We start from the raw sequence: 25,869 nt of genomic DNA, 5'->3' as shown, positions 1-25,869 counted from the left end.
CACAAAGGCTGCAGCTGGATGAGCCTCAAGGCATTAGCAACCTCCCTCCTCTGCCTTAGGGTGGCTATGTGGTCTTTCTCCTGTCAGTCTGACTTACTTGGAACTTTTCACTCTTGACCAAACCCTCCTCTTTAAAATTCATACAAATGCTACATTAACATGTACACCCGGTGGCAGAAGAGGACAAAAGGATGTCACAAGTCCTGATGAATTTTTTTGGTACACTACACAGTTAAAAATCCCCGCCGTGGGTATCATAATAGAACTGAAATCTTTCCCTCTCACCCTCCCTCCATCTCCCAGCTCTTAGTGAAACCTGCTCCCCTTGATGACACCATAACGTCCCTGGTCTCCCTCTCCAGGACTGGCTATTCCTTTACTCACTGTCCTTGCCTCGTTGATCAAGGTTAGAGAGTTGGGATACTCCTTGATCCCTAATGTCCTTGCTCCCCAAAGTCCCTTCCAGACTCTTCCTTTCTTCCTTTATTCAGGTACCTCTCTTCCTTTGAGGTTTATGTGCTTCATAGCTCCCACCCCATAGAATCCTGGTAGCCACTGCCCTCCAGGTCACTCCCCTCCCTTCCTCAACAAGACTGAAACCTGCTCCCCAACTCCTGTCCTCATCCTAGGGGCTCTACATACACATCAATCCTACCTCAAACACCCAAACCACTCCGGTCCTCAAAGTCACCTCTTGTGAGCTACTCCTCCACCCAGCCTCAGCCACATACAAAGATAGGATCTTGCCATCACCCACAAATGTACCAGCTCCTTGTTCAAAATTCTGAAGTCCCCTTATCAGAACATCAATGATTGGTTTTTCAACTCTCTCCCTCCCCTTCTTTGTCTGCATTGTGACTTCACTCTCTTAACCCCTTGATTCTCTCCTGGGTCATTTCCCCTACGCTAGTCACTCAGTCCTCTTCTTTCCAACTCAACACCAAGGGAAGCAATCCAAATCTTCATTGCCCTCCTTTCCTGAAGCCCCGGTCCCCTCACCATATTGCTGCTTATGCCAGTCAAACCCCAACCTCGGAGGGCTCCTGCCTTTACTCCTACACACATGGTGATGCACAAAGGCAGAGATGACCATGCAACCCACTCTGCCTGGATCACTACAAATTGAGCTACAGAAGTTCATCAAGGTCCTCTCTATTGCTAGGAAAGCCTCCTCTACCTCCCTCACCAACGTTCCCACTCTCTCCTGAGGCTCTTCGATTTCTTTTCATTCATCCTCAAACCTCCCATGACTCCCCCCTCCCCAAAACCTCTCATACTTTATAGGGAAAAAAAAAAACCAAGGTCATTCACCATGAGTTCCCTTTCCTCCCTTCTTCCTCATCTCCCACCACTCAGGCATCTTCTGCCCCTCCCCACCTTCACCACCGTCTCACAGGTGGCCTAACTCCTGACCGAAGTGAATCCCTCCACCTGCTCAGATGATTCCTTTCCATCCTGTCTCCTCCAACAGACTGCTTCACTATTCTATCACTTATCTTGAATCTCCCCCTCTCCTGCCTACAAACATGTCTCCCATTTTGAAAAAGCCCTTCCAAAAGGCCATCTACACTCACCTCCATTCTCTCTTCCAACTTCTGATTTTATCATTCCAGTCACACTGTTCTCTCCAAAGTGACCAAGGATGTCTTAGTTGCCACATCCAATGGCTTTTTCTCCTTGACCTCTCTACGGACTTAGACATTATGGGTCACCCTACCCTCCTCAATACACTCTCTCTCCCAATTCTCCCCCGCCTGTCTGAATGTCCCTTCTCTTCTGCTGGATCCTTCTCCAGAGCTCGTCCTCCAACCACAGATATCCCATGGGGCTCGCCCTGGGCCCTCTTCTCTCTCATTACTACTTCACTTAGTGACACCATGGATTTGGTGACCATCTCTATACTGACGTTGACCTCCAAAGCCTCATCTCCAACTGCCTTTCAGACTCTAGCTATCTGAAACATAATTCATCATCTCCCCACTCCTTGTTCCTCCTCCCAGACCATCAGCTCCCAACCCCAGGGTGATCGAGGCCCTCTCACCCCACCCCACCCCACCCCGTCCCCACATCTGGGTTCTGGTCACTTTCCCTCCCACAGCTCCATCCCATCCTGTGCCTTCTCTCCTTGCCGCTGTCCCACCTTAACAGGTCCCCACCATTTTAGACCTGCTGCGGAAGAGGGGGGAGGGGGGCTGCTGCCTCAAATTCTTCCCCACTCCAGGCCATTAATCCCAGGGATTTGATCTCTGTCACACCCCCATCACTGCTTCCCACCCTGCACCGACTGTCTCCCATTCATGCCCAGGACACACTCTCTCCTCATCTCTATCTCCTTCCCTCCCCCAACAATCCTGGGGGTCACAGCCAGGCCTCTGGCTTCTGTGTCTATAGCCATACATCAGCTTCCATCTTTTTCCCACAGGACAGCCCTCTTTCCTCTCGGGCAGAAGCCAGCCCCTTTTCTAAACCAGGGTCTCTGACCTGCTCTGAATCCTAACTCTCCATTCGATATTTCCAGAAAAGCCAGGTCCGTTGGTCTTAGATGAGGAAAAGCTTGGGCTGACCATCTCAGTTAGAGACACAGGAGTTCTGCACCATTCACACTTAGCCCAAGAGGAAAGGGCCAGTGAGGAATCACAGGAAAGACAGCTACCTGCTCCTCTTGACGCCACTCCCTCTGCAGTTTGAGAGATGGGATGTTCCAGAAACTCAATTTTCCTGAGAAGTGTATGGCGGCTAGGATGGTCCCATCAGGAGAGAGGCTCATCTTGTAGACCCCATCCTGGCCAAGAGTGGAAGGGACAAAGATTGGGTCAAGGAAAGTTCAGGGCTGGCAGCTATACCTCCACTTTTCCTATTTTCTAGCCATCTCTATCCACCTCATGGAGGCTTCATGGGTGTCCTGGGAACTCAGAAAAATGGGAGCTTCTGTCCTCAATGAGTCACTACCCTTCTTTGTTCCAGGACACATCACCATTCAACAACTATTTATTAAACACCAACTGAATCTCTGGCTCAGAGCTTTAGACACCCATGCCAAGACTGACAGGAGGCACCGTTCCCATGATAGGGGCATCCCCTGCCCTCCACGTGCACAGATCACCCCCTCCCACAGTCATACTGTCTTGCCAGGGCTACTCGGGCCTAAGAGTGGGGAAGTCTATACTATTAAGGGCACCCTGTGAGCCACAAATAAAACGTCATTTAAGGTTCTTCTCATCTAAGCTTGGTTCAGTAACTTCAAAAAGTCAAAAAGCCATGACCCTTGATGCTTCATCCACGAATAATGACCCAAGCCAGGCTACAGCCCCCATTCTGTGTACACCCTTCCCAAGTGCCAGAAGTTATTTACTGACAGACTGTCAGCTCCCTGAGGTCTAAACCTAATTTGATCTTTTTGGAGACACTTCCACCTACACAACCAAATGATGGTGTTCATTTAAAGTCTGGGCTTAAGAGATGGACAGAATTGAAGATTAGGGGTCTGGGCAGCTCATTCCCGATCCCCAGGCTGGTTTAAGAAAAAAGCTCTGCACTAAAGTTGATCATACCCTTTGACCCAGCAATACCCACACCAGGCCTATAGCAGAAGAAATCATAATAAATGGGAAAAGTCCAACATGTTCAAAAATAATTATAGCAGCTCTTTTTGAATTGTAGCAGTGGCAAAGAACTGGAATTTGAGGGGGATGCCCATCCACTGGGAAATGGCTGAACAAGTTATGGTGAATGAATGTTATAGAATACTATTATTCTATAAGAAACTGGGAGTGGCCCAACTCTGGAGAAGCATGGGACAAATTACAGGAACTGATGCTGAGCAAGGGGAGCAGAACCAGGAGAACAATGTCCACATTAACAACAGCATGGTGAGTTGACCAACTATTATGGATGCAGCTCCTCTGAGCAGTTCAGAGAGCTCGGACAACTCTCAGAGACCTGTTATGGACAGTGCCATCCAAACCCAAAGGAAAAAAAAAACAATCTGAATGAATACCATGCTTACTTCATAAAAATTTACATTTTTCTTTCATATCTCTGCTTCAAAAAAAAAGAAAAAGTAAAAAGCTTTTGAAAGTATAAGCTTTAGGAATGAGTGGGGAAGGACGCTTCTTTTTAACTAAAATGTTAAGTGATGACTGTTATCATTTGAAAGCTGAGGATGAACAGAGCCAAGCTGGTGAAGTGTTACAGGGCATCTCTAAAACTCTCCTCCAAAAAGATATATAGAAAATGTCCCAGAGCAGATTCTCCTAGGACAATTCTTAAAGTCAGTGACAGAGAGGACTGTGAATACTAGGGAGTGGTCAGGGCAGCACCCTAGGGGAGGAGACCCCAGGCTCATACCTCCCAGACCCACCAGACAAGGCCAATGTGAAAATCTGTTCAGATGGGCTAATCAAAAGTTTGTTTTTCTTGTAATCTCATGTGGGGTAGGAATTGGGATAAGAGGATGAAAAGGCAAATCTTAGTTGATTAAAACAACTATATTTTTAAAAAGAAAGTTTAAGATAAATCCAGTGTTAAGTCTCACAATCTCCATTCCCATCCCACCCCCACCCCCACCTTCTGGTTCTCCCCTCAGGGACCAAAGAGACCAAAGCCAATCCCTCTTTCACTGGACTGCCTTTGCAGCCCTTGAATGCAGCCATCACTCTTGGCCAGCCCAGTTTATCCAGCCCATGTTCAGAAGACTGGGCCAAGAGGCCAAGAGGCTCTTTACCATCCTGGTTGCCTCCTCTGGACCCTCTTCAGCTTATCCAGGTTGGAATTAAACTGTGCTAAGAAAGGACACAATCTTCTGGAGGGGTCTGACAAGCCCAAAGACATGCTCCCCTGCCTCTGGAGGCTGTGCCCCTAAAGGTAAGCACAGGTCCTCTCCCCACCATTCCACTTCTGTCCACAGAGACTAGCATCCCAAGAGGAGGGGGAGAGGGGGGACCTGCTAGACAGGAAACAGCAGCCCCAGATGCACCCCAAGCCCCCAGCAAACCTTCAAGCACAATGACAGGCCTGCCAGGCAATGGGAGGAAATGGATTCTTCAATCTCCCACAAAACACAATCAAGAGGAACCAGCCACATTTAAACAATAATTCCTCAAATTGCATTTGCATTTGTAAGGAAAGTGAATAATAACCATCCTCCTCTTTGCTTCTGCATCTGAATTTTGTACTTGAAAAGCAGGGAAATTGAAGCAGAGCTCAATCTGAAGCAATATTCACTCTGGTTTAAAATGTATCTGGGCATTTCCTTTGTTGTTGGAACTGCCGGGTCATTTTTCAGTTGGGCAGACTCTACATGGTCCCAGAGAGTTTTCTGGAGGGGCTCGCCATTTCCTTTCCATCTAGTTTCATAGGTGAGGACACTGAGGCAAACAGGTGGAGTGACTTGCCAAGGGTCACCCAGCCAGGAAGGGTCTGAGGCTGGATTTAAACTGAGGAAGCCGAGTCTTCCTGACTCTAAGCCTAGGCCTGCTATTTCCTGCATCAGGGTGTTTCTTTAATTCTTTCTAAATATGTGCCAATTTTCCAGTTTTCATCCCTTTATGGTTGAGGAGCTGGCTAAGAACTCACAGCAAGTAAAAAAAGGAGAATTAAGGTCTAGATTCAATAAAGAAAATCAACTCAGTCCTCTTCCACACAAAGCCTAGGTCTGAAGAGCTGGCTGCCAACTGTGACCCCCATATCCCTGCCCCACAGCCCCCACCCGCCCTGACTGAAGCTCTCCTCCACCTCCCTCTCCTGGGATCACCATTACTAAATGGCTGAAAGGCCACAGATCACAGATGGGTCACTTCACCTCTGACTGAGACAGGGTAACTGCCACATTGTCCCCTCGCTGGACATGGCCCCTCTCTTAGACTGAGCCACCTTCCTCCCCTCTCTTCCCCCCCTCGCTGACTGTTCTCTGCAGATGACAGCCAGGTCTAGACTTCTGGGACTTGTCCCAGGTCCGTGGCTCCCCAGGCAAGGATCAGGTGTCCCCAGCCTGATTGAAGGGACACAAGTGCAGCCCTGGAGGCTCTAGAGGTCCAGGCCCCAAGCTGGCTCCACACTTCCACAGCTGCCCATGGGACTGACCTCTGATAACACATCTCATCTCTGAACTGCCATTTCCTCCTCTGAAAAAGGGGGAAACCACCCCTGCAATAATGTCTTCTGGGGGCAGCTAGGTGGCACAGTGGATAGAGCACTGGTCCTGGAGTCAGTTGTACCTGAGTTCAAATCCAGCCTCAAACACTTAATAACTACCTAGCTGTGTGGCCTTGGGCAAGCCACTTAACCCCATTTGCCTTGTTAAAAAAAAAAAGTCTTCCATGGAGCTGAGGGGCCCCAGATTGGGCAATAGGGACACAGAGATGGGGTAAAACTTGCTCCCTACCCTCAAGAGGCTCCTTCTTCTCTATAAAGAACTTATCTACAATGAGAAAGGGACTGTAGGAAACTCCTTAGGGGCTGAACCCCAATGTCTGGCTGTCCCAGAAGCACACAATGACCACAGTGATGTCGTCCCAGTGCCCTGAGGATCTACCAGGGGGATGATCATTCACGATGTGATCCAGGACCCCCTCCCCAGATATATCCCAGTCCCTCAGGGATTAGTGGACAGTCTCTGAACATTTCTGAGGCTGAACAAGGCATTTCCTGGTGACTAAGGCTTGTTCCTTGGAGTCCAGGAATGAGAAGGAGCCTGCCAAGAGGCCTGAGCCCAGGGAGGGTCTCTGCCAGGAAGCCCTGGCACTCTCATGGCACCAGCTCTAAGTATGGAGGAGGCCAGAGCAGGGCAGACATAAGGGAAAAGACAACAGACACTTGCTAGTTTGGGAAGGAAGTTAGGCTGTGAAAGAAACAATGGACTAGCCCCAGCACAGGGGAAGAAGCTGCCCCCACTAGGGACCATGCCTCTGCCTCCTCCTCGGCAGTGCCCTGTGAGCGGTACCAGCACACTCGGCCCAGGGGCCACAGCTCAGAGAACAAGGACAGGGGTGACTGTAATGGGCCTGCCTCCCCAGAAGACCCCTGATATGTCAAGGTCAAATGCAGAGCTTTCTCCCAAAAGAACATGCCCTTCATCAGGTCACGTGCCTCACCTGCTCTTGTCCTTGTCGGCTGTAAAGCTTCATATTAAAAATCCTCAACAGTCCAAGCCTCTTTGGAGCCTAAAAAGTAAGAGCAGAAATTACAGAGGGCAATGACAGTGGGAGGCTGGGTGACCACCACTCCCTGGGCACATGGGTCCTGTCACAAGACATGCCCCCACTCACAACTCTGACTTGTCCCAGAAGGCTCTGGGGAAGCCAGACCCACTGGGCGATGAGGGTTGTGCGTGGCCTCCCTTCCTAGGCGGCCTCTCCCACCCTCCCCAATCTTGGCTAAAGATCATGGCCAGCTGTCCCCCATTCCTCCTCCATCCAGACCAGATCTCCGCTTAGACTATGAGCTCCTCGAGGGTGGGGGCTGCCCTTGACCTGCTCCGAACACCCAACACTTAGCACACCTGGCATGGCTCATGTGCTTCCTCACTGCGAATGGTCTCTCAGGAAGTCTCTGGGCAGAAGGGGGTGGGGCTGGCTTGGGGAGGGGGCTCTTTCAACTCCTGAAGCCTCACCCCAACCAGTACCAGTTACTCCTTTAGGATCTGTTCAATTTACAGGGGGGGGGGGCAGCTCAGGAGCTGGTCCAAAGTCTAGGAAGACCTGAATTCAAATCCAGTCTCTGACACTCACCAGTTTTAAGACGTGGCAAGTCACTGAGTTTGTCTGCCTTAGTTTCCTCATGAATCTGATGGAGGCTTCCCCAGCCTCCAGAGAGGTTCCAGAGAGCTATTTCTGAAGCTCCCCTAAATTTCAGCCATCACCCCTAGAAAAGTCCTTGTCCTTGGGAACCTGACACTCCAATGACAGAGAGAAGACTTGGAAATGCTTGGGATTCCTCATGGGTGAGTGGCTCCATGAGGAGGACTAGGCTCTGGAACATGCTGGAGGGCAGTCTGGAAGGGAGGGAGGGGGAGGACCAAGGGTGCAAGAAGACATCTTTACAGCCCACACTCACACACCAACTTCCATTCCTCTGGAAGCCCAGGGGCATTTTTTTCTTAGAAAACGTCCACAATGCTCAAAGGCCCAAGCTGCACTAGCACACACCTCTGCGGGCAAACCCAAGGGCTTCCCTGAGGCTGGTAAAGGAAGCAAAGGGTAGATAAGAGAGACTGCAGAAGAGGACATGGGCTGGCCCTACCAACGGTGGGTGGTGCCCCCTCCCCAGCACACAGATGCCACCCAACAGGTATCTAATTGTGGCCATGGAGCACTTCCTCAACCTGGATCAGCGACCTGGGGGTTCTTGTGGGGAGTTTGGTGTTGTGGGGAGGAAGCTGTGGGGAGTGCCAGGCCCAGGGCGCTGCAGCCCCAGCAGGGTGACACCCCCTGGCCCCCCAGCACAGAGACCTCCCACTTTTTTCCATTAGCTTGTCTGATCTTCCTCTTCCTAAAGTTGGGGGATTAGGCTGCTGACAGTCACCCATAAATAAGGAACAAGTGATAAACTCCCCCAATCAACAAGCCTTATTGTTTCTGCAGCCACCTTTGATTCCAGCTGATGGGTGACAAGATGACCCCTGGGGGTGGGGGTTCCCACTGCTGTGACTCACCACGGCAAGGCCATCGCCACTGCTGCTAACCAGCTTGTAATAGGGTGATCCAGACAAGACCCTCCAAGCAGAGAGTCCACAGCCCCGGGCTTTCGAGGTGCCCTCCTCACCAGTTTCGCAGCCACCCACCAGCAAAAGCCTGGATGAAAAGGAGAAACAACCTTTAGAGGTGGGCAATGATCCATTTCAGAAAATTCAACTAGCCCGGCACTCCCCCCCCACTAAGGCCACAGACTGCACCGCAGGGGGCAATGGGAGGGGGCTCCCTTCCCCTCCCCCAAATGTCTAGCACTGGCCAGATAACAGCTCCTACATGGAAGAACACAGGACATCCATCATCTATATACAGAACAGGGCTTTCTCACCCTCAGACCAAGAGAACAATGAAAAACAAGCTTTCCTCAATCTTTACAACTAATGATTCTGACAAAGGACTCATTTCTAAAATATACAGAGAACTGAGTCATGATTCTAAAACAAAAAGCATTACCCAATTGACAAATGGTCAAAGGATATGCAAAGGCAATTTACAGATGAGGAAATCAAAGCAATCCATAGCCATATGAAAAAATGCTCCAAATCATTATTAGAGAAATGCAAATTAAAGCTTCTCTGAGGTACCCCCTCACACCTCTCAGATTGGCCAACATTACCAGAAAGGATAATGATCATTGTTGAAAGGGTTGTGGGAAATCTGGGACACTATTACACTGTTGGTGGAGCTGTGAACTCATCCAACCCTTCTGGAGAGCTATTTGGAACTATGCCCAAAGAGCAACAAAAATGTGCATACCCTTTGACCCAGCAATACCACTACTGGAGCTATACCCTGAAGAGATGATGAAAAAGGGTAAAAATATGACTTGTACAAAAATATTTATAGCAGCCCTGTTTGTTGTGGCAAAGAATTGGAAATCAAGTAAATGTCCTTCAACTGGGGAATGCCTTAGCAAACTGTGGTATATGTATGTCATGGAACACTATTGTTCTATTACAAACCAGGAGGGATGGGAATTCAGGGAAGCCTGGAGGGATTTGCATGAACTGATGCTGAGTGAGATGAGCAGAACCAGAAAAACACTGTACACCCTAACAGCAACATGGGAGTGATGTTCAACCTTGAAGGACCCGCTCATTCCATCAGTGCAAAAATCGGGAGCAATTTTGGGCTGTCTGCAAAGGAGAGTGCCATCTGTATCCAGATAAGGAGCTGTGGAGTTTGAACAAAGTGCAAGGACTATTCCCTTCAATTTAGAAAAACACAGATATCTTATTGGCTGATCTTGTTACCTCTTAGACTTCTCTAAGGATATGATTTATCTCTCATCACACCCAATTTGGATCAAGGTACAACATGGAAACAAAGTAAAGACTGACAGATTGCTTTCCGTGGAGGGGTGGGGGGAGGGAAGTAAGATTGGGGGAAAAATTGTAAAACTCAAATAATATCTTTAATAAAAATTAATTTAAAAAAAAAAAACAAGGCTTCCTGGGATGGTCAGCCCCGCCATGTGCTGAAGGGTGAGCGACTGATACACGACCAGAGGAAGGGGCCCCTCTATCGGCCATCAGAATAAAGCACCCCAACTATACGGTGAGCATGCTCTCCCCGCTGTTCACACAAGTTAGAAAGATGATGGAACACAGGGCGCATGGTGCTGGACAATCCCTCGTGAATGGCCGGCTTTTAACTTCCAGCTTCAACAGACAGTTTCGAGTTCCACTGACACAGCTTCACAATGTCCAACAAAGCAGTAATTGCTCCTAGAAGTAGCCCCTGAAGAGGACGCATCCCTAAAAGTTAGGAACCGTTGACAGAAGACAATCAAGGAGCAGAGCACCCTGGGAACAATGCCTATGGCCTCATCAATCAAAGGCATTACGCCACCAAGGAGAAAACTGTGCCAGGTATCACTTCCCAGGGAGAAAGAAGAGACCTGAGAGGATCCAGTTAAGAGCATGAGAGAGGGAGATACTGTGGCGTGAGGATGAGGACAAGGCTGAGGAAGGAAACCAGAGACAGACCGCCTGCCATCTGATGGGCTGGAGCATGGAAACCAGGCCACAGAGCAGCAAGCTGATTAAGAAGAAGAACCAGTGACCCGGGGAAGAGATGAAGTTTTAAAAGGGGAAAGAGATATAGACAGAGGCAGGAATGACCGCAGAGAGCGGTTCAGTGTTCACCCAACTCCCCACAGGCCCAACGCTGTTGAAGACACAGAAAGCCATCAGGTGGCCCTTTGGTCCAGAACAGCATCCTCCACCATATATAAAAGATGCTCCAATGAAAGGTCAATAAACAGTGATTTTAAAAAGATCTGAGAAGAAAGAAAGAAGCAACCTTCCCCGGCTGAACAAGGGGGAGAGTCTCCACTCTCCAAGTACCAGATGATTGTGGACAATTATGATCGTTTTTATACAAACAAAATAAATGCAGCTTGGATCCTATGAGAAAGACTAACAAGGGGAGGCTAGGTGGCGCAGTGGATAAAGCACCAGCCCTGGAGTCAGGAGTACCTGGGCTCAAATCCAATCTCAGACACTTAATTACCTAGCTGTGTGGCCTTGGACAAGCCACTTAACCCCGTTTGCCTTGCAAAAAACCTAAAAAAAAAAAAGACTAACAAATGTGTGCAGCAAATTTCTCTGATAAAGGTCAGCTATACAAGACACACAATGAAAGGATCCAGACCAAAGAACAAGGGCCATCTGATAAGTAATCACTGGATATAAAGCATTTCAAATGAAGACACGAAAACCATCCTTATGGAAAAGGTCTGAAATCACTCTAAGAGAAATGTGGATAAAAGCAGTTCCAAGGTGAAGCTGGCCAGAGAGAAGCGACGCCTCTTCACAGGGTCTGGCATGGGTGGGGCCCCAACTGCAGGACCAGAAGGGGTTAGTCGGGGTCCCTCAACTCCACTTCCCATCAGCAGCAAGGATTCGGGTGCTGGCCTGAGGCCCGAGTGAGGCCAGGCAGCCAGGGGAAGGAAGGATCCTAGGGAAGGCCGGACACTTTTGTCAGAGGAAGGACCTGCAAACAAAACAAGTACCCATGACCCGGAGAGTGGCAAAGCAATGGGCATCAGAATGCCACGGCAAGTGGTTGCACTTGAGACAATCTGAAAACCATCAAGAGCCCCCATCACCTAACACAGAGGGGAAAGAGCAGGCACAGGACAAGCCTTTGAGAGATGACCACGGCAGGCAGCCAAGCCCTCGGCCCCGGGACCAAGGCAGAGAATGATGATGCATCCCACCCACCACCACCTAGGGAAGAGAAGGGTACTGGAAGTGCAGAACAAGGGAGGTGTCCCCTGATGGGACCAGGGGATTATTTGTTTTGCTTTACCACTCACTGTTTGAAAGGGAGAGTTTCAACAAAAAGAGAGGAGGTAGTTTAGTAGACAGTGATGAATATATACCCCCAAAAAAGGCCAATAAAAATCTTTAAATTTACACAAAAGAAAAATATAGAAAGACTGCCAAGAAGGCAATTTTTTCATTATCTTAAGATTTTCTACATGCAAAATATATTTCTTAAAAAACAAACACAAAAGACATTTCCAATTTCTTATATAATCTCCCTTTTCTGTTCAATTAAGTTCTCAATGTTAAAAAAAAAACTTTCTTTTTTAAGAGGAATGGTCTTGGTCTGTTGAAGGAAATACCAGAGTCAATAGCTGGAAACATTCCAAGAATGAAAACAGGCCAAGGCAGTAATGGAACCAATGGCAGGTAGTGAGCACCCTGGGGAGCTGTGGAATTCACCCTCTGAGCTGGGGAGGAAGAGCTCTGCCCAGAGCTCCCTTCCATCTCAAGGACTGGATGGCTGAAATCAGGGGGCTGATTTTTCATTCAGAATCAACAACTTTAAAAAAAGGCAAGAGTCCCAAGAGGCACACCTGCTCACCTCCACGGAGGGGAGACCAACAAAGGCCCCGATCCCAAGAACAGACTTGACTTGGAGAGACAAGAGAAAGGCTGAATGGGGCTTGGTTTCTCAAAGTGATCTGAACCAAGGCTCATCTTCTCATGGCCAGGGCCCAGAAGGCAGTCGGCCACCACGACGACCCCTCCTTCCACAGAGCCCCAAAATGCACAAGGGTCTGGTCAATCCAAATAGTTGGACTTTAGGATGATTTTCCATGGGCATATGAAAATCTAGGGAAAAAAATCAAAATTCACGGGGGGGAGGGAAATTCATTGGACACATTAGAATCAAACTGGGCAGGCAGATGCATATTTCAGAATTTCATCCCAAGTCTTTTCTTCATTCTTTTTTTTTGGCAAGGTGATGGGGTTAAGTGACTTGCCCAAGGTCACACAGCTAGGTAAATATTATGCATCTGACACTGGATTTGAACTCAGGTCCTCCTGACTCCAGGGTTGGTGCTCTATCCACTGCACTACCTAGCTTTTCCAAGAGCAAATGTGCCCCTGCAATACATGGGATGAAAGGACCAAGAGCTAGTTATGAGGAAAGCGCTGATTTAGAAGGAAGTCTCCAACCAAAAGGAGGGGGTCATCATCCCCCCCCCAAGTCAAGCAAGGTTCCCCCTTTAAACTGCACCAAGCATGCTACTATGCACAATCCCCTTCTTCCAGGGCCTACCAACAGTGGGCAGGGGGAGGGGAGGTAGGGGGAGGGGTCCAGGTTGTGACTCAACTTCCTCATCAGTGTGACATTGACCAATGAATGAGCTGGGGAGCTACCTGGGGAGCGCTTTGCCAACCTCACCGCACCATAGGATGCCAGCTCTCATCACTACCAAATGATAAGACCACTCCGAACAACAATGTGAGACCCAGGAGGATGAGGGCCTGAGGCCTCAGGGTCACATGGAGAAGGGCAGAACATTCAAGGTGACCCCAGATGGGATCTGAGTCTAAAGAAACTTTTCCTGTTTAGCTTAACAAGTGTTTGCAGAAGGTGCCATCTGGTGGCATCCGACAAGGTGACAGCTCGGGAAGCAGGGGTCCCTAGCAAGCCACAGGTGTAGAATTAATGCCACAGTATGACCTTGGCTACCACTATGCATCCCATCAGGAGAGTGGGGGCCAGGCTTCAGCAGAAAGCCTCCCCTTTATCCCCCATTGGCGGTCGGCCTTTCTGGGTGCCCTGTTGAGGACGGAGGCATGAAATGTCACTGAATAAGCCTTTACTAAATGGCTGTGTGCCAGACAGTGGCAGGGGGGGTGGGGTTAGTAGGGGATGAGAAGAAAATCAGCTCTGCCCCCACTGTTCTAGCAGTGAACACCCCATTTACACAGAAGTTCTGCAAAATGATAAACTCATCCCACAAGGTGGTCTCCTGAGGGTAGCATCAGTAGAGGCACCCCAGAGCTCAGACTGGAAGCACCATCAGGCCCATTCTAAGAGGCCAGGAGATGGGCCAGGCCAGTGGGCTCTGCCAGGAGGGCCTTGCCCAAGCTGGGTTTGGGGGCTCCCTCCTCTGGACAGGCTGTTCATGCTTGCTCTGCAAGCTTTCCTGCCCCAAGGTGTTGGGAGCCAGGGTCTCTAAGCTGTCTGACAGTCACAGCAAGAAGACTCAAGGCAGTCACACTGCCTGATGGAAGAACATTTCCTTCTTCAATATATATAGGGATTCCATGCATACCCATATTTATAGGTTTATTATTGATTGCAATATTTACTCACCTTGATAGTGGAATGACTGTAAAGGAAGGATTTCAGAAAAATTCCTTGAATAAAACAGATTGTGAACTCTGTCTAAATTTAATAGGACTGCCTCTCCCTGAGGCATACAAAAGGCTTCAACATTATGAAATCTTTGGAAAATACAGCACTGGGAGTTCCAGGGAGATGTCAGAATATATAGACAGGGGAAAACAGATACAAGATGGATCAGATAGAATTCCAGGGAAATTAACAGTTTTGCCCCCCTTATCATACACAGGAATATATGATAAAGATGGTGAGAGAATAGTTAGTATAGGTGACTGATATGTGAACTCTAACAGCCTTACTTTATTGGGAAAGAATAAGAAGTCATAGAAACCACAGCATCTACCAACAAGGGCTGAAAGGAAAATTAGTTATTGAAGGAGTCAACGGACAGGTGGACAAACATAACTGTCTTCACTATAGGTTGTCAAGGGAGCATATCGAAAACATTACATGTGCGGTACAAAAACATAGAAGCATTCCATTAAACGAATTATATCAAAGAGTATTATCAGGAAAGTTCTGCTTCATTAATAACTTTACTATGCAGCAACAAACTAGGCAACAGGCAGGTTGAGGTCATCACAGTCTGAGCAGGAACAAGAAAATTAACTACAAGATTGATAATCACACTTGTAACCACTACATGATCAAACTTGTAACCATATGAACTATATGATTAATGATGAAAATTGTACACTTTTGTAACCAAGGAAATAACCTTAGCTTTCTTGAAACATACATGATTCTGAGACTATCAAAATAAATCCAAGCAGCTGACAGTCAACCTGCTCCTGCCTTTACCCCTGTGTTGACTCAACTCATTTCGCCGACTCTATCTCTCCTGTCAGGTTCCAAGGACCCTGAGGAGGCTGGACCCCCGCACCAAGGGATCCTGGTCAGGGCTTCCCTAAAAGCCTGCTCCAAGACAACGAAAAGAGGAGGCGCCTGAGGCCCCACCAGATCCACAAGTCCACTTCTCTGCAGTCTATGACCACCTGAGGCCATACTGGAAGAGTCTGTCCTGGCACAAGTGCCCAAGACCTGTCCTGATTCAGCTTTGGGCCCCTGAAGGTCACTTTGCTTCAGGCAAAGGACGCCTGCCTTACCTTCAGCAGAGCCCCGCTGAGGCAAGACCGTCTAGAGGTCAAGGGTCTGGGTTCAGCTGTCACCCTCAGAAGATCACTCCCCCTCAATGGAGCTCAAATGATGGGACACCCTTCGAGGTCTCTACAATCCTGGGGCCAGACCATCAAAATCCTGCTCCTCAACCTCAGGGTCTTCATCCAAGGCCCAGGCTCAAGGTTTGGTCCCCAAATCTCAGTGACCCTCTACTTTCCCAGGGATGAAACAGAGATAAGGACAAGTGAAGTCCCCTGCCTGGCAGAGGCACTGGGAGACCTCCATGTGGCAAGGCCAGTGGTCCTCTCAGAGCTCTTGTCCCCAGCTCGTCCACTCCCCATGGGGACAGATCATCTTCACTTGGATCACCTACTGCGTGAAGAACGGTCCACAGCGGGGTCACCCAGATGGAAGAGACCAAGGCGAGGTCAACTTCCAAATCCAGAGTGCTTCTTGCCATCGCCATGACAATCATCACACCCACTGTGGGGCTGGGCCCTGTCCTGGTGCTGACCTTTCGGGCTCCAGCCTCCACCTCCAGCCCACCATGAGAGCAACACTCATGAAGACGATGACCAAAGAGGCAAAGAAAGAGCAATCTTTGGGGTAAACTCGGAGTCAAGGCTGCGAAAGCCCCTCCAGCTGCCCTGTGAGCCCACCCCCACCAGAGTACCTGTCTTAACAACCACCCCAGTGGGAGGAATTGAGTCACCCTGTAGGAGTCAGACTTCCTAGTATGCTGCCGAACTGGGTAATTTTTTTTCTTCTTGCTTCAAATTTCATTATAAAAGATGACTCACCAGTAGGGGGAGAGGTAAAAGTATAATGGGAAATTAAATAATACGAAAATAAAAAATATTTTGAAAAATTTTAAACCTACTCTGCAAGGACAAGAGAAAAATAAAAAAATTATTACATAGGCAGGAAACATTCTCTTGGCATAGTCTACACAGACCCATTCCCCTTGCCTGAAATGCCCACTCTCACTGGACTGTGGGATTTTTACAGGCCTTCTAACTCCTCTAGGAGCTGCAGAGCCCACCTGGACTGACCCCCCCCCCGGCCATCTCCTGCAACATAGAGTCCCTGCACCTCGGGGATGACTTCTTCATGTATAACTGGCTCACTTCTCTTCCCTGGGTCCTTCTCTTCCCCTGTGGGAATGACAAACTGTTGAGAGAACCAGGTTGCCCAAGGACCATCCATTCTGAACACAAGAACCCAGGGAGGAGACACCCCATAATTAAGGGAGAGTCTGGGCTTTCAACTTGCCTTCTCTGCCTGCTTCACTTCCAAGGAGCTATAGAGTCATGGCAGCCTTGGACAACCTGGGTCAGCTCATTTAGCAAAATCAGCTACATGGTCAGAGGCAGGACTTCCCCCTTCGCTAGGACATCTGGGATCCCAAGAAAACCTCAGTATGACAATGGATGGGAAAGGCTTTGCAAAATTAAAAGTATCACATAAATCTTTGTTATTGCCATTCTTAGAGGCAGATCCCTCCCTAGAAGACTTATTGAAAACCATGACCAAGAATTGGGCAGAATGAAAAACCATTAAGGGTCCCAGATCTGCCTCAGACGAAACCATTAAGGGTCTCAGATCTGCCTCAGACGGGGAGCACCCACAGCAGCAAATAGCCTTGGAACCACCAGAGTAGGAGTTAAAAAATCTCAGCACATGTCCCAGCTCCGCCTAAGCTCATTGACAATCAATGATCCACTCTTTTTCCCTGAGCCTCAGTTTCTTCATCTATCGCTCAGAGAAGGGTTTGCAAGGTCTATGGAATATCAGACTATGGGAGAGACCCCACCAGCACAAGTCCTGAAGAATTTGAGAAGGGGGGGAGGAGGCACGGTCCTCTAGGACCAGCACTGACACTTAGACTACTGAACAGAACTCTATATTCCATTCCTCGTCTCTGACTTTTTCTCCAGAAATTAGAGCTCAGGAATGGGCTCGAGGTCAGAAAGCGATCGGGAGCTGTCCAACTGGAAGGGCCTTTCAAGATCAATGTGCTCTTCTCCCTCACTCACTTCACAGATGAAAGAATTGAGCAACAGTTCCTTGACGACAAGCTCCAAAGACTGGTCCAAAAATAGTTCCACCACTGATCATCTTCAAAGGATGACAAGATAGAAAAGCACACATGCTGGACCTGCTTCACTTCCCAATTAATTCTGCTGCTTCTCCTAAGTCACAAATAGGAAACCATACTCCCTCAACACATTTTGTTCTAATAATGGATTTCAAAATCCTTCATTCCATTCCCTCAAGTTAATCAAGACAGAATGAATCCCATCTATAGGTCAATTTAAAGATATCCATCCTCATGTGCTTCAACAGACCCCCAGTTGTACAAGAGAAAGTATTTTGTTACACATTAAAATACTTCATTTTCATCAACATTCGAGAGACTTTGTTTCTCTACTTTTCCTGAATTACATATTTTCCATCCTTCTCATTCGATGATCAAAAACTTGAAAAGTCCTTCCTAGGAATTAAACAATACACTCTGACAAAGTGCAAAAAAAAAAAAAAAAAGCAATGGTTTTGGAACAGTCTCTTGGATCAGTTGGAACAACAGAAAAATCTCCTCTTGGAGAGCATAAAACCAGTTATGAGAAAAACATAATTTAAAATGTTGAAAGGTCTGATGAGTCAGGCCACAATGGTTGCAGTTCATCATAGTTGCAAGGACCTACACCCTACTCCAAAAAAACTACTGAGGTGAAGGACCATTTTCAAGTCAAAAGAAAGAATAAGAAATCATATTTTCCTCCCACTTGCAGGGAGCTAGAAGCTGCTCCAATGAAAGTCCTCTTGAGCCAGCAGGCTTAGCTGCCCACAGAAGGTTCGAACTCAAGACCCTCCAGTCCCTATCAGTCTAGATGCTAGAATACAGGATATAATTCTTACCTTCCCCTCAGAGCAAACAGTAGCAGGCTCGAAAAAGTGGGAGTCCTTTAGAATCACACCCACAGAACACCAGACAAAAGATGCTTTCCCTGAGCACAGATACTACTGCCATGGAGACTATGGCTTGAAGTTAGGAATACTGCCTCCACTCAGAGGCAATTCTGTACCTGACAGGCCGGTTCTCCTCCCTGACATGCCAATAACATCTCAAAGCCAGATTAGCCTATTCACACTCGAGTCACAAAATTCAAATTTGAGAATTAGTGGGAAGTCATGCATAAAAAATACAAGATGTGAAATGCTAAGACCAACATTCAAAAGGCCGCCCTCCTTGTAAGAGTCCACCAGACTTGAAGAGGAGCCCAGCATGGTTTTCCCATCCCAAGATAACGTGGTTGTTTTATAATTAAAAGACATACGTTTGGATTTAAGGAAAACCTGCGAACTGTTTTTCTGGCACACGCAATGTCATTATTCAAATTTATGAGTAGACTTCCAACTCAGCACAGGCCTCTTATTCTCTTCCCCAAATAGACCCACCACCTCCCAACGCCTCGCCGAGCTCCTTCTGTTCTAGTTGTCACACAACACTGGTGGATCACTTCCAAGTCCCTGCTCCTGCCAGCTCTCACATGAGTTCCCAGGTCCAACCCCGCCCCCAGACCAAGGAAACCAAGGGAAGCATGGAAAGTAAAGAAACCCCAAGGATGTCCTCCCCATTCCTCTAGGCCACCTTATCAAATCTGGCAGGCAGACACCGGCAGCATGCAGGTTGGGTGGACCCTCTGAGGACCAGAAACGGTCTGTAGGATGACTAAGGATAAGCCTCCTCCCCAGGTCTGACACGTGGACGGGGGCTCACCCTACTCCAGTCGGGGTCAAGTGAAGGACCCTGAAGGGGAGGAAGGAACTGAGCCACTGCTGCCTCTAATCCTCCTCTACCTAGCATCTAACCTTCCAGGCGTGGAGTCATTCCCCCTTGCTGGCAGACCACCCCTCCTCAAAGCAGCACCTTCCCACTTTCAGACAAATTAGCTGTTACAAAACCAAACCAGCCAGCATTTCCCCCCTCAGATCTGTAAAAAAGCCAAGTTTTCATTCTCAAAGTCCTATCTGCTTGTCACCCCAGTCCTCCGGCTGAGGAGGGGAGGCCTCCGGGAAGCACTCCCATCGGGAGGGGTCACACCCCTGCTTAGCCTGGACCGCCCAGTCACTCACCTGTGGCCCGGATGGTAGATGGCGGTGCTGACTCCATGGGGATAGTGGCTGCTGAAGCTAAAGCTGTGACTCTCCTGGTAGCTCTGATTGGTGCCAACACTGAACAGAACAGGAAAGAAGAGGAAGTTATGCAAGGCCAGACAAGCTGCACATGCCCAAGGGGGACCGGGCAAGACCCAGCATCCGCCTTTACCTGACGAGGTAGCTCCTCAGTTCTCCCCGGTAATTAATGACCAGGAGCTCTGCTGACCACTGCGCACTCGCCTTGTATTCCAGAAACACCAACCCTGCCACAGCATAGCTGAGATCACGTGGAAAACTAGATGCCTGCAGAGGAGAACACAAGAGCCAATGTCTTAGAGCTGCCTCGGGGGGCCCCCAGCCTCCTGAAGGCCAGGACCAAGGACAACCAGACTGGGCCAGGCACAACCTGAGGGCAGATGAGGAAGCAAGGGCACCACCCAGACTCTCATCTCCCCTCAGGTGTCAAGGACACCCTCAGTCTACCCTGAGAACAAGAACGACCACAGCTATCCACAGGGTTTGGGGCCCACCCTCGGGGAGTTTCTGGTCCCTCCAGAGAAGCTGCCCCTGCCCCCAGACCCAAGTCTCCAGGAGGGCAGATCGTCAGGCCTAGTGGGCCCTTCCTGGTTCCCTCCTTCAGTCCCTAGCTTCACAAGGTCAAGGGAATGTCATCAAGCTGAGGAAAATCTCACACCCTGGACCTCCACCAGATACGATCCAACACACAACAAGACCCTGTTCAGAGAAGGTGGCAGGCTCCCCTGCATCAAAGGATGCCATGGAAAGAGCATAGACAGTGGAGTCGGGGTCCTGGGTTCTAATCCTAGTCTGATACTGCATGGTGACCTGATCTCTGTATGCAGCCTCCCTTTGCATTTGTGCCTGCTTGGCCTTGGCATCGGAACAATGGTCCTGACCACCCCTCGCCACTCTAGAGAAGGGCTTGTGGCCTCACAGATGCAAATCCAAGGACAGCCAAGCCTGGCACTCCCAGGCCGCACCTGCAGCCACATTCAGATCAGCGCCCACCTCTTCCTGTCCATGTGCCCAGCACACTGTAGTCTCACCACCCCCATTCTGTCCTTGGTGCTCTCCCCCTCCTCACATCACTGAAGTGGCACCTCTTGGGTTCTGAGTCCACACTGACCTCACCCTTGGAGCCAACTGGCCCCAGGTCCACAGGCCATGTGTGAGGCAGGCTTGGTCAGCCCCTCCTTGCTCTGTTCTCCCCAGACCACACATCTGCCCCTAATAAGGGCTTGGCGCCTTACCGAAGGGATGAAGAAGAGCTCACTGCCCATGAGGTCAAACACCCTCACGGTGCCCGTGCTCTCAGCATAGGCCAGCAGCGTGCAGTCGTAGCTCCACGCCACCCGTCTCCACTGAGGGCTGGGGTCCTTGGGAACTACCAAGAAAGAAGAGGCACAGATTGACAGGCAGGAAGTCACCCCTCATCCTGAGCTTGAGCCCCAACCTACTTCCAGAGAGCTATGACTGAGAGGCAAAGGTTGAGATCACAGGCTGGGTAACCCTGAAAATGCCCCTCCAAACCCTCCCAACACACAAAAGCAAGGCAAAGGCTGCCAGAGAAGGCAGTGAGAAAGAAGCCAGGGCCCCAAACAAACCACCTGGGGCCCAAAGCTTCCTCCCACACCAAAGGCTGCCACTGAAAGAGAGGGGGTGGCTGCACCAGACCAGGACGAACTCCAGAGCGCTGGGCATGGACAAAGGGAGAAGGGAAATGTGGCGCCTGAGCTCTGGACTGGGGGAGCTGGAAATAGATGAGGAAAGGGATCGACTATTCTCATTGTTGAGTGATGCTATGGGCTGGAGCAGAGGGTACCTGCTTCTTCTCTTCACAATGCAATGTGGAACCCTTTGGGGACAGGACTGCCCCTGGAGGGCTGCGCACAACATAGATATTAAATACATGTCACCTCCAAGAACCAGCCCCATGTGTAGAGATCCAGTGGTCACTGAGGACCAATGAGACCCAGAGAGAGAAGGTCCCCTGTCTGTATGGGCTGAATCCCCACTATAATTGGGGGTCTCTAGGTGAGCCCAGCCTCATCAGCACCAGCCCCAGGAGTGGGAATCCCTCAGAAAACCATGCGATCCCCATGTCTGAGTGAGCAGCCTGATCCCAGTGGACGGCCACCCAATACTTGGTCAGTAGTGATCAAGTGACCAGTCGGTAAGGAAGAAGCCCCTGCCCGGCTGGATTCTGGCCGAGGAGATGGAGAAGCCCAGCAGTCCGGAAGGAGCCTATGCCGTGCTGGGGAGGGGGAGGCAGGGAGGGAAAGGGGTGACCCCCAGCGGATGCCCACACATCCCTGGAAGGGAAAGATGATGGGTGGCAGCAGAGGCACAACGGAGCCTCATGATAGGGCAGGGGAGCGACGGGGCCACACAATGGGGCCTTCCTGGCTTGACCCGCTGCCGAGTTCTACAGGCTTCCACAGAGGGGTCCTTTTCTGTGACAGTCTTGGGCCTTGGGTGCAGACCCCCCCAGCACCCCTGTACACAGGGGTGCTCTTCCCACTTTGCAGAGGAAACAGGATCACAGAGGGAGCACCTCAGCCCAAATCACGAGGGGGAGGAAGGGTTGGAGCCACGGAGCCGGCCAGGCGACGACTCTCCACACCGCGTGTTCCTCTGTGGGCGGCTCATCACGATCTGGGACTCGATGAAAGCTGTGCCCGGGGGTGCGGGCACGGCCCATCCATCAGAGTCCGGTCCCAGGCGCTTCTCAGTTGGGTCTCCCCAGCCGGGGTGTGGCCCCGACATCGCCGTGGGGAGCCTCGCCAGGATCGCCGCCGGTCCCCGAGTCCTCCCCTGTGGCTCTTCGTACCAGCCGCCCTGCCATCCCCTCCCCCGGGGCCCCCCAACAAACAGGGAAAGCCCAGGACCCCCGGCCCAAACAAGGGGCTGCCTGGTGCAGGGGCCAGGGGGAGGCAGGCCCGGGCTGGGCTCCTGGGGCGCCCTGGGCCTGGGTCTGGGCCGAGGGGAACGACGCACCCGGTGGGGGCCAGCGCGGCGGGCAGCGAGCGGCGAGCGGTGGGCAGTGGGCGGCGGGCAGCGGGCGGCGGGCGGTGGGCAGTGGGTGGCGGGCGGCGGGCAGCAGGCGGCGGGCGGCTCCTACCTGGGCACCTGCCGATCACCGAGGTGAAGTCGTCCCTCGCCGACCTGGGCCGCAGACAAAGGGAGGGCAGCGTGAGACCCCGGCCCGGCCCGGCCCCTCCTCCCGGCTCCTGCCCCGGGCCGCGGCTCACCTGACCTCCACGCACTGGTCCTGCACAGCGGCCAGCAGCTTGCCGTTCCTGGGGGCGCAGGGGCGCGTGGGGGGGTGAGGGGGCGGGGCGGGGCGCCCCCTGCCCCCCGGCCCCCCGGGCCTGCAGGGTCCCCCCGCCCCCCCCCTGCTCGGGACCCCCAGCCCCCGCCCTCCGGCCAGGCTGACCCCCGGGGCCCGACTCACCCCGCCAGCGCCAGCTGCCAGCCCAGCTGCTTGGCCCGCAGGCGCGCCAGGCCCTCAGGGAGCAGGAACGGGGCGCGGCTGCGGGGAGGGGGCGTCAGGGGGCGCGGCACCACGCCCCCGCACGCCCCCGCACGCACGCACACGCCCCCGCACGCCCCGCACGCAGGCACACCCCCTGCAGCACGCCCCCGCACGCGCGGCACACGCCCCCGCACGCACGCCCCCCCGCACACCCCCTCCACACGTATGCCCCCCGCCCTCCCTCCTGGCTCACCTGTAGCCAATGTGGCGGCGGAGGAAGTGCAGTGGACCTGGGGGAGGGGAGAGCAGAGGCTGAGCCGCCCCGCCCCGCCCCCGCCCCGCCCCTGCTCCGGCCCCGCCCCGCTCCGGCCCCGCCCCGCTCCGGCCCCGCCCCGCCCCTGCTCCGGCCCCGCCCCGCCCCGCTCCGGCCCCGCCCCGCCCCTGCTCCGGCCCCGCCCCCTGCTCCGGCCCCGCCCCCGCCCCGCCCCTGCTCCGGCCCCGCCCCGGCCCTGCTCCGGCCCCGCCCCGCCCCCTGCTCAGGCCCCGCCCCTGCTCCGGCCCGCCCCGCCCCTGCTCCGGCCCCGCCCCGCCCCCGCCCCGCCCCCTGCTCCGGCCCCGCCCCGGCCCTGCTCCGGCCCCGCCCCGCCCCCTGCTCCGGCCCCGCCCCCGGCCCCGCCCGCCCCGGGGGACAGGACAGGACACGGCGCCCCGGGGCCCCCGCGGGGGGGGGGGGGGGCCTCACCTGTGACCGCGCGGCTGAGGACGAAGGCGGCTCCGGGCCCGGCGCTGCCCCGAGGCTGCGAGACAAGGGGGCGTCACCGCGGCCCTCCCCTCCCCCACCGGCCCCCGCCCGCCCCCGCGGCCCCGCTGACCTGCGCCTCGGCCTCGGGCGGCCACTCCGCGGTGACCAGCAGGTCGTACAGCACGTTCTCCTCCTCGCTGGGGGGCCCGGGGCCCGCGGCCGGCGCGGCGGCGGCCATGCTGGCGGGGGCGGGGCCTGCGCCGTGACGTCACGCGGCCCCGCCCCCGGCTCCGCTCTGGACGCCCCGCCCCCGGGAGGCCCCCCCGCAGTGGGCTCGGCCCGGCCCCCGGAGCGGGGACCCCCGGCCGGCGCACCCAGGGAGCCCGGGGCGAACCCCGGCTTGGCCGCGGCCCCGCGAGACTTCACCAAGTGGGCCCGGGGCCACACGTCCCCCAGGGCCCCCCAGCTCCAGTCTGCGAGCGAGGGAACCCCCGGGACACATCTGGGGGGGGGAGGGGAGGCCGCCTGGGTCTGCCTTCATGGCCGCAATAAGATGGAAATATGGGTGGGTGGGTGGGTGGGTGTGTGTGTGTGTATGCGTGTCTCTGTGTGTCTGTGTCTGTGTCTGTGTCCCATAGCACATAACTCGCTCTCTCAAGGCCCGGGAGGAGAGGAGGGCAGGGAGAAAACTTTACAAAAATGAATATTAAAAACTATCTTTACTTGTAATTGGGAAAATAATTTATTTTTTAAAAAAAGGAATTCAATAAAGCAAGGTGTGATATCATTTCCCAAATCTAAAAGTTCTATTAAAAGTCAGAAAAAAGCAGTCCACCAAAAGACGCTTTGCTAACCAGATGCCTATTAGGGCCAAGCACGGGTTCTGGTTTCAAGCCTTGACTTTGCTGTGACTGGATTTCAGTTGAGGTCCCGTGGTCTTTTCTTCATTCTTCCCCCAAGTCAAAGTAAGAAAGTCAAAGGGGTCTGTTGCCCCAAGGGGTTCGGAGGTTGGGCGCCCCAGGCCTGGGCAGAAAGGAGTCAGTCCTAACCAAGAGCTTCAAAAACCACAGAAAAAAAATGAAATTCAGTACCAAGGGGTGAGAATCCCTAGAAATAATGGGAAATGGGAAATTGGGCACAGCTGGGGACCCAACGAACAAGACGACCAACCCAAGGCCCAGCCCAGGGGCAGTGGAGACAATGGGCATTTTGAGGGGCAGTAGGAGACAAGACAGCAGCTGCCCTCCTGGCTCCAGACAGACTCTCTGACTCAATCAGGTAAAAGTCCCAGAGACCAGCATCTTTCCCTTTCCTGTTAATGTTTGACCTTCATCCTTCAGAGGATGGTGACATCAGGAGCATGAAGTCTGGACTTACTCAGGAAGTGGATCTGAGTGAGGCAGAGCCACTCAAAACACATCAGCCTCAGTCTCTCCTCCAGTCATCAGAGTCCAGTGGCAAGATAATGGTCAGTAAAACCTGTGAGGCCCAGGAGTCAGTGGGTAACCTCCTAGTTCAAGGGCCTTTCCCAAGCCTCAGGTTGTCCGAAGCCTGTTCCATTGAATGACAAAGGGCTAGGGGAGAATTTATAATGCCAGAGATGAGTCTGGCAGGAAGGGCCCAGGGAGGACGGTCAGGCAAGGACAGAAAGGACCAAGCAACTTCCAAAAAGGAAACCTTCCATTCTAATTAAAAGTGGTTTGTTATCTTCCCCTCCTCCCATCCTGACCAGTCACCGACTCCTCTTCCTGGGGGGAAGAGCCTACATCTTGTTTGGGATGGGGGGATCGCTCCTTTTCTTTGGCTCAGGAGCCCACTCCAAGCTGGAAGCCACTCTGGGAGACCAAGGAGTGTGACCAGTGTTTGAAGGGGGGAAGAAGAAGAGTCTGTGGTGGAGATGCTGAAACAGCCCTCTCCGGGAACCTCAGCTTCACAAGCCACGGGCCGAGAAGTGAGACAGCTCTCCATCAGCCAAGAGGTGGACCACCCTTACTGACTGGTCAGTGCAA

General features: G+C 52.1%; 1 protein-coding gene across 2 annotated transcripts in view; it reads right to left on the bottom strand.

Moving 5' to 3' along the window:
* The window catches only part of NBAS (NBAS subunit of NRZ tethering complex), a 212,954-nt gene extending 188,856 nt beyond the window's left edge, over positions 1 to 24,098 (bottom strand). The window contains exons 1-12 of one of the 2 annotated variants that reach the window (XM_074195083.1): positions 23,991 to 24,098; positions 23,861 to 23,915; positions 23,372 to 23,408; positions 23,098 to 23,175; positions 22,895 to 22,942; positions 22,765 to 22,808; positions 20,894 to 21,027; positions 19,792 to 19,925; positions 19,599 to 19,697; positions 8,651 to 8,789; positions 7,092 to 7,160; positions 2,654 to 2,782 (exon numbers count right to left, since the gene is read on the bottom strand). In XM_074195083.1, the coding sequence (XP_074051184.1) occupies positions 2,654 to 2,782; positions 7,092 to 7,160; positions 8,651 to 8,789; positions 19,599 to 19,697; positions 19,792 to 19,925; positions 20,894 to 21,027; positions 22,765 to 22,808; positions 22,895 to 22,942; positions 23,098 to 23,175; positions 23,372 to 23,408; positions 23,861 to 23,915; positions 23,991 to 24,098 (1,074 nt within the window). Of the gene's footprint in view, positions 1 to 655; positions 1,323 to 2,653; positions 2,783 to 7,091; positions 7,161 to 8,650; positions 8,790 to 19,598; positions 19,698 to 19,791; positions 19,926 to 20,893; positions 21,028 to 22,764; positions 22,809 to 22,894; positions 22,943 to 23,097; positions 23,176 to 23,371; positions 23,409 to 23,860; positions 23,916 to 23,990 lie in introns of those variants that run through there. The other variant, XM_074195079.1, reaches the window with a different exon arrangement.
* Between the last annotated feature and the right edge of the window lie 1,771 nt (positions 24,099 to 25,869).

The sequence above is a fragment of the Macrotis lagotis genome, chromosome 1, assembly GCF_037893015.1.
Source record: "Macrotis lagotis isolate mMagLag1 chromosome 1, bilby.v1.9.chrom.fasta, whole genome shotgun sequence".
NCBI lineage: Eukaryota > Metazoa > Chordata > Mammalia > Peramelemorphia > Peramelidae > Macrotis > Macrotis lagotis.
This window is presented reverse-complemented; position numbering and strand designations above follow the sequence as displayed.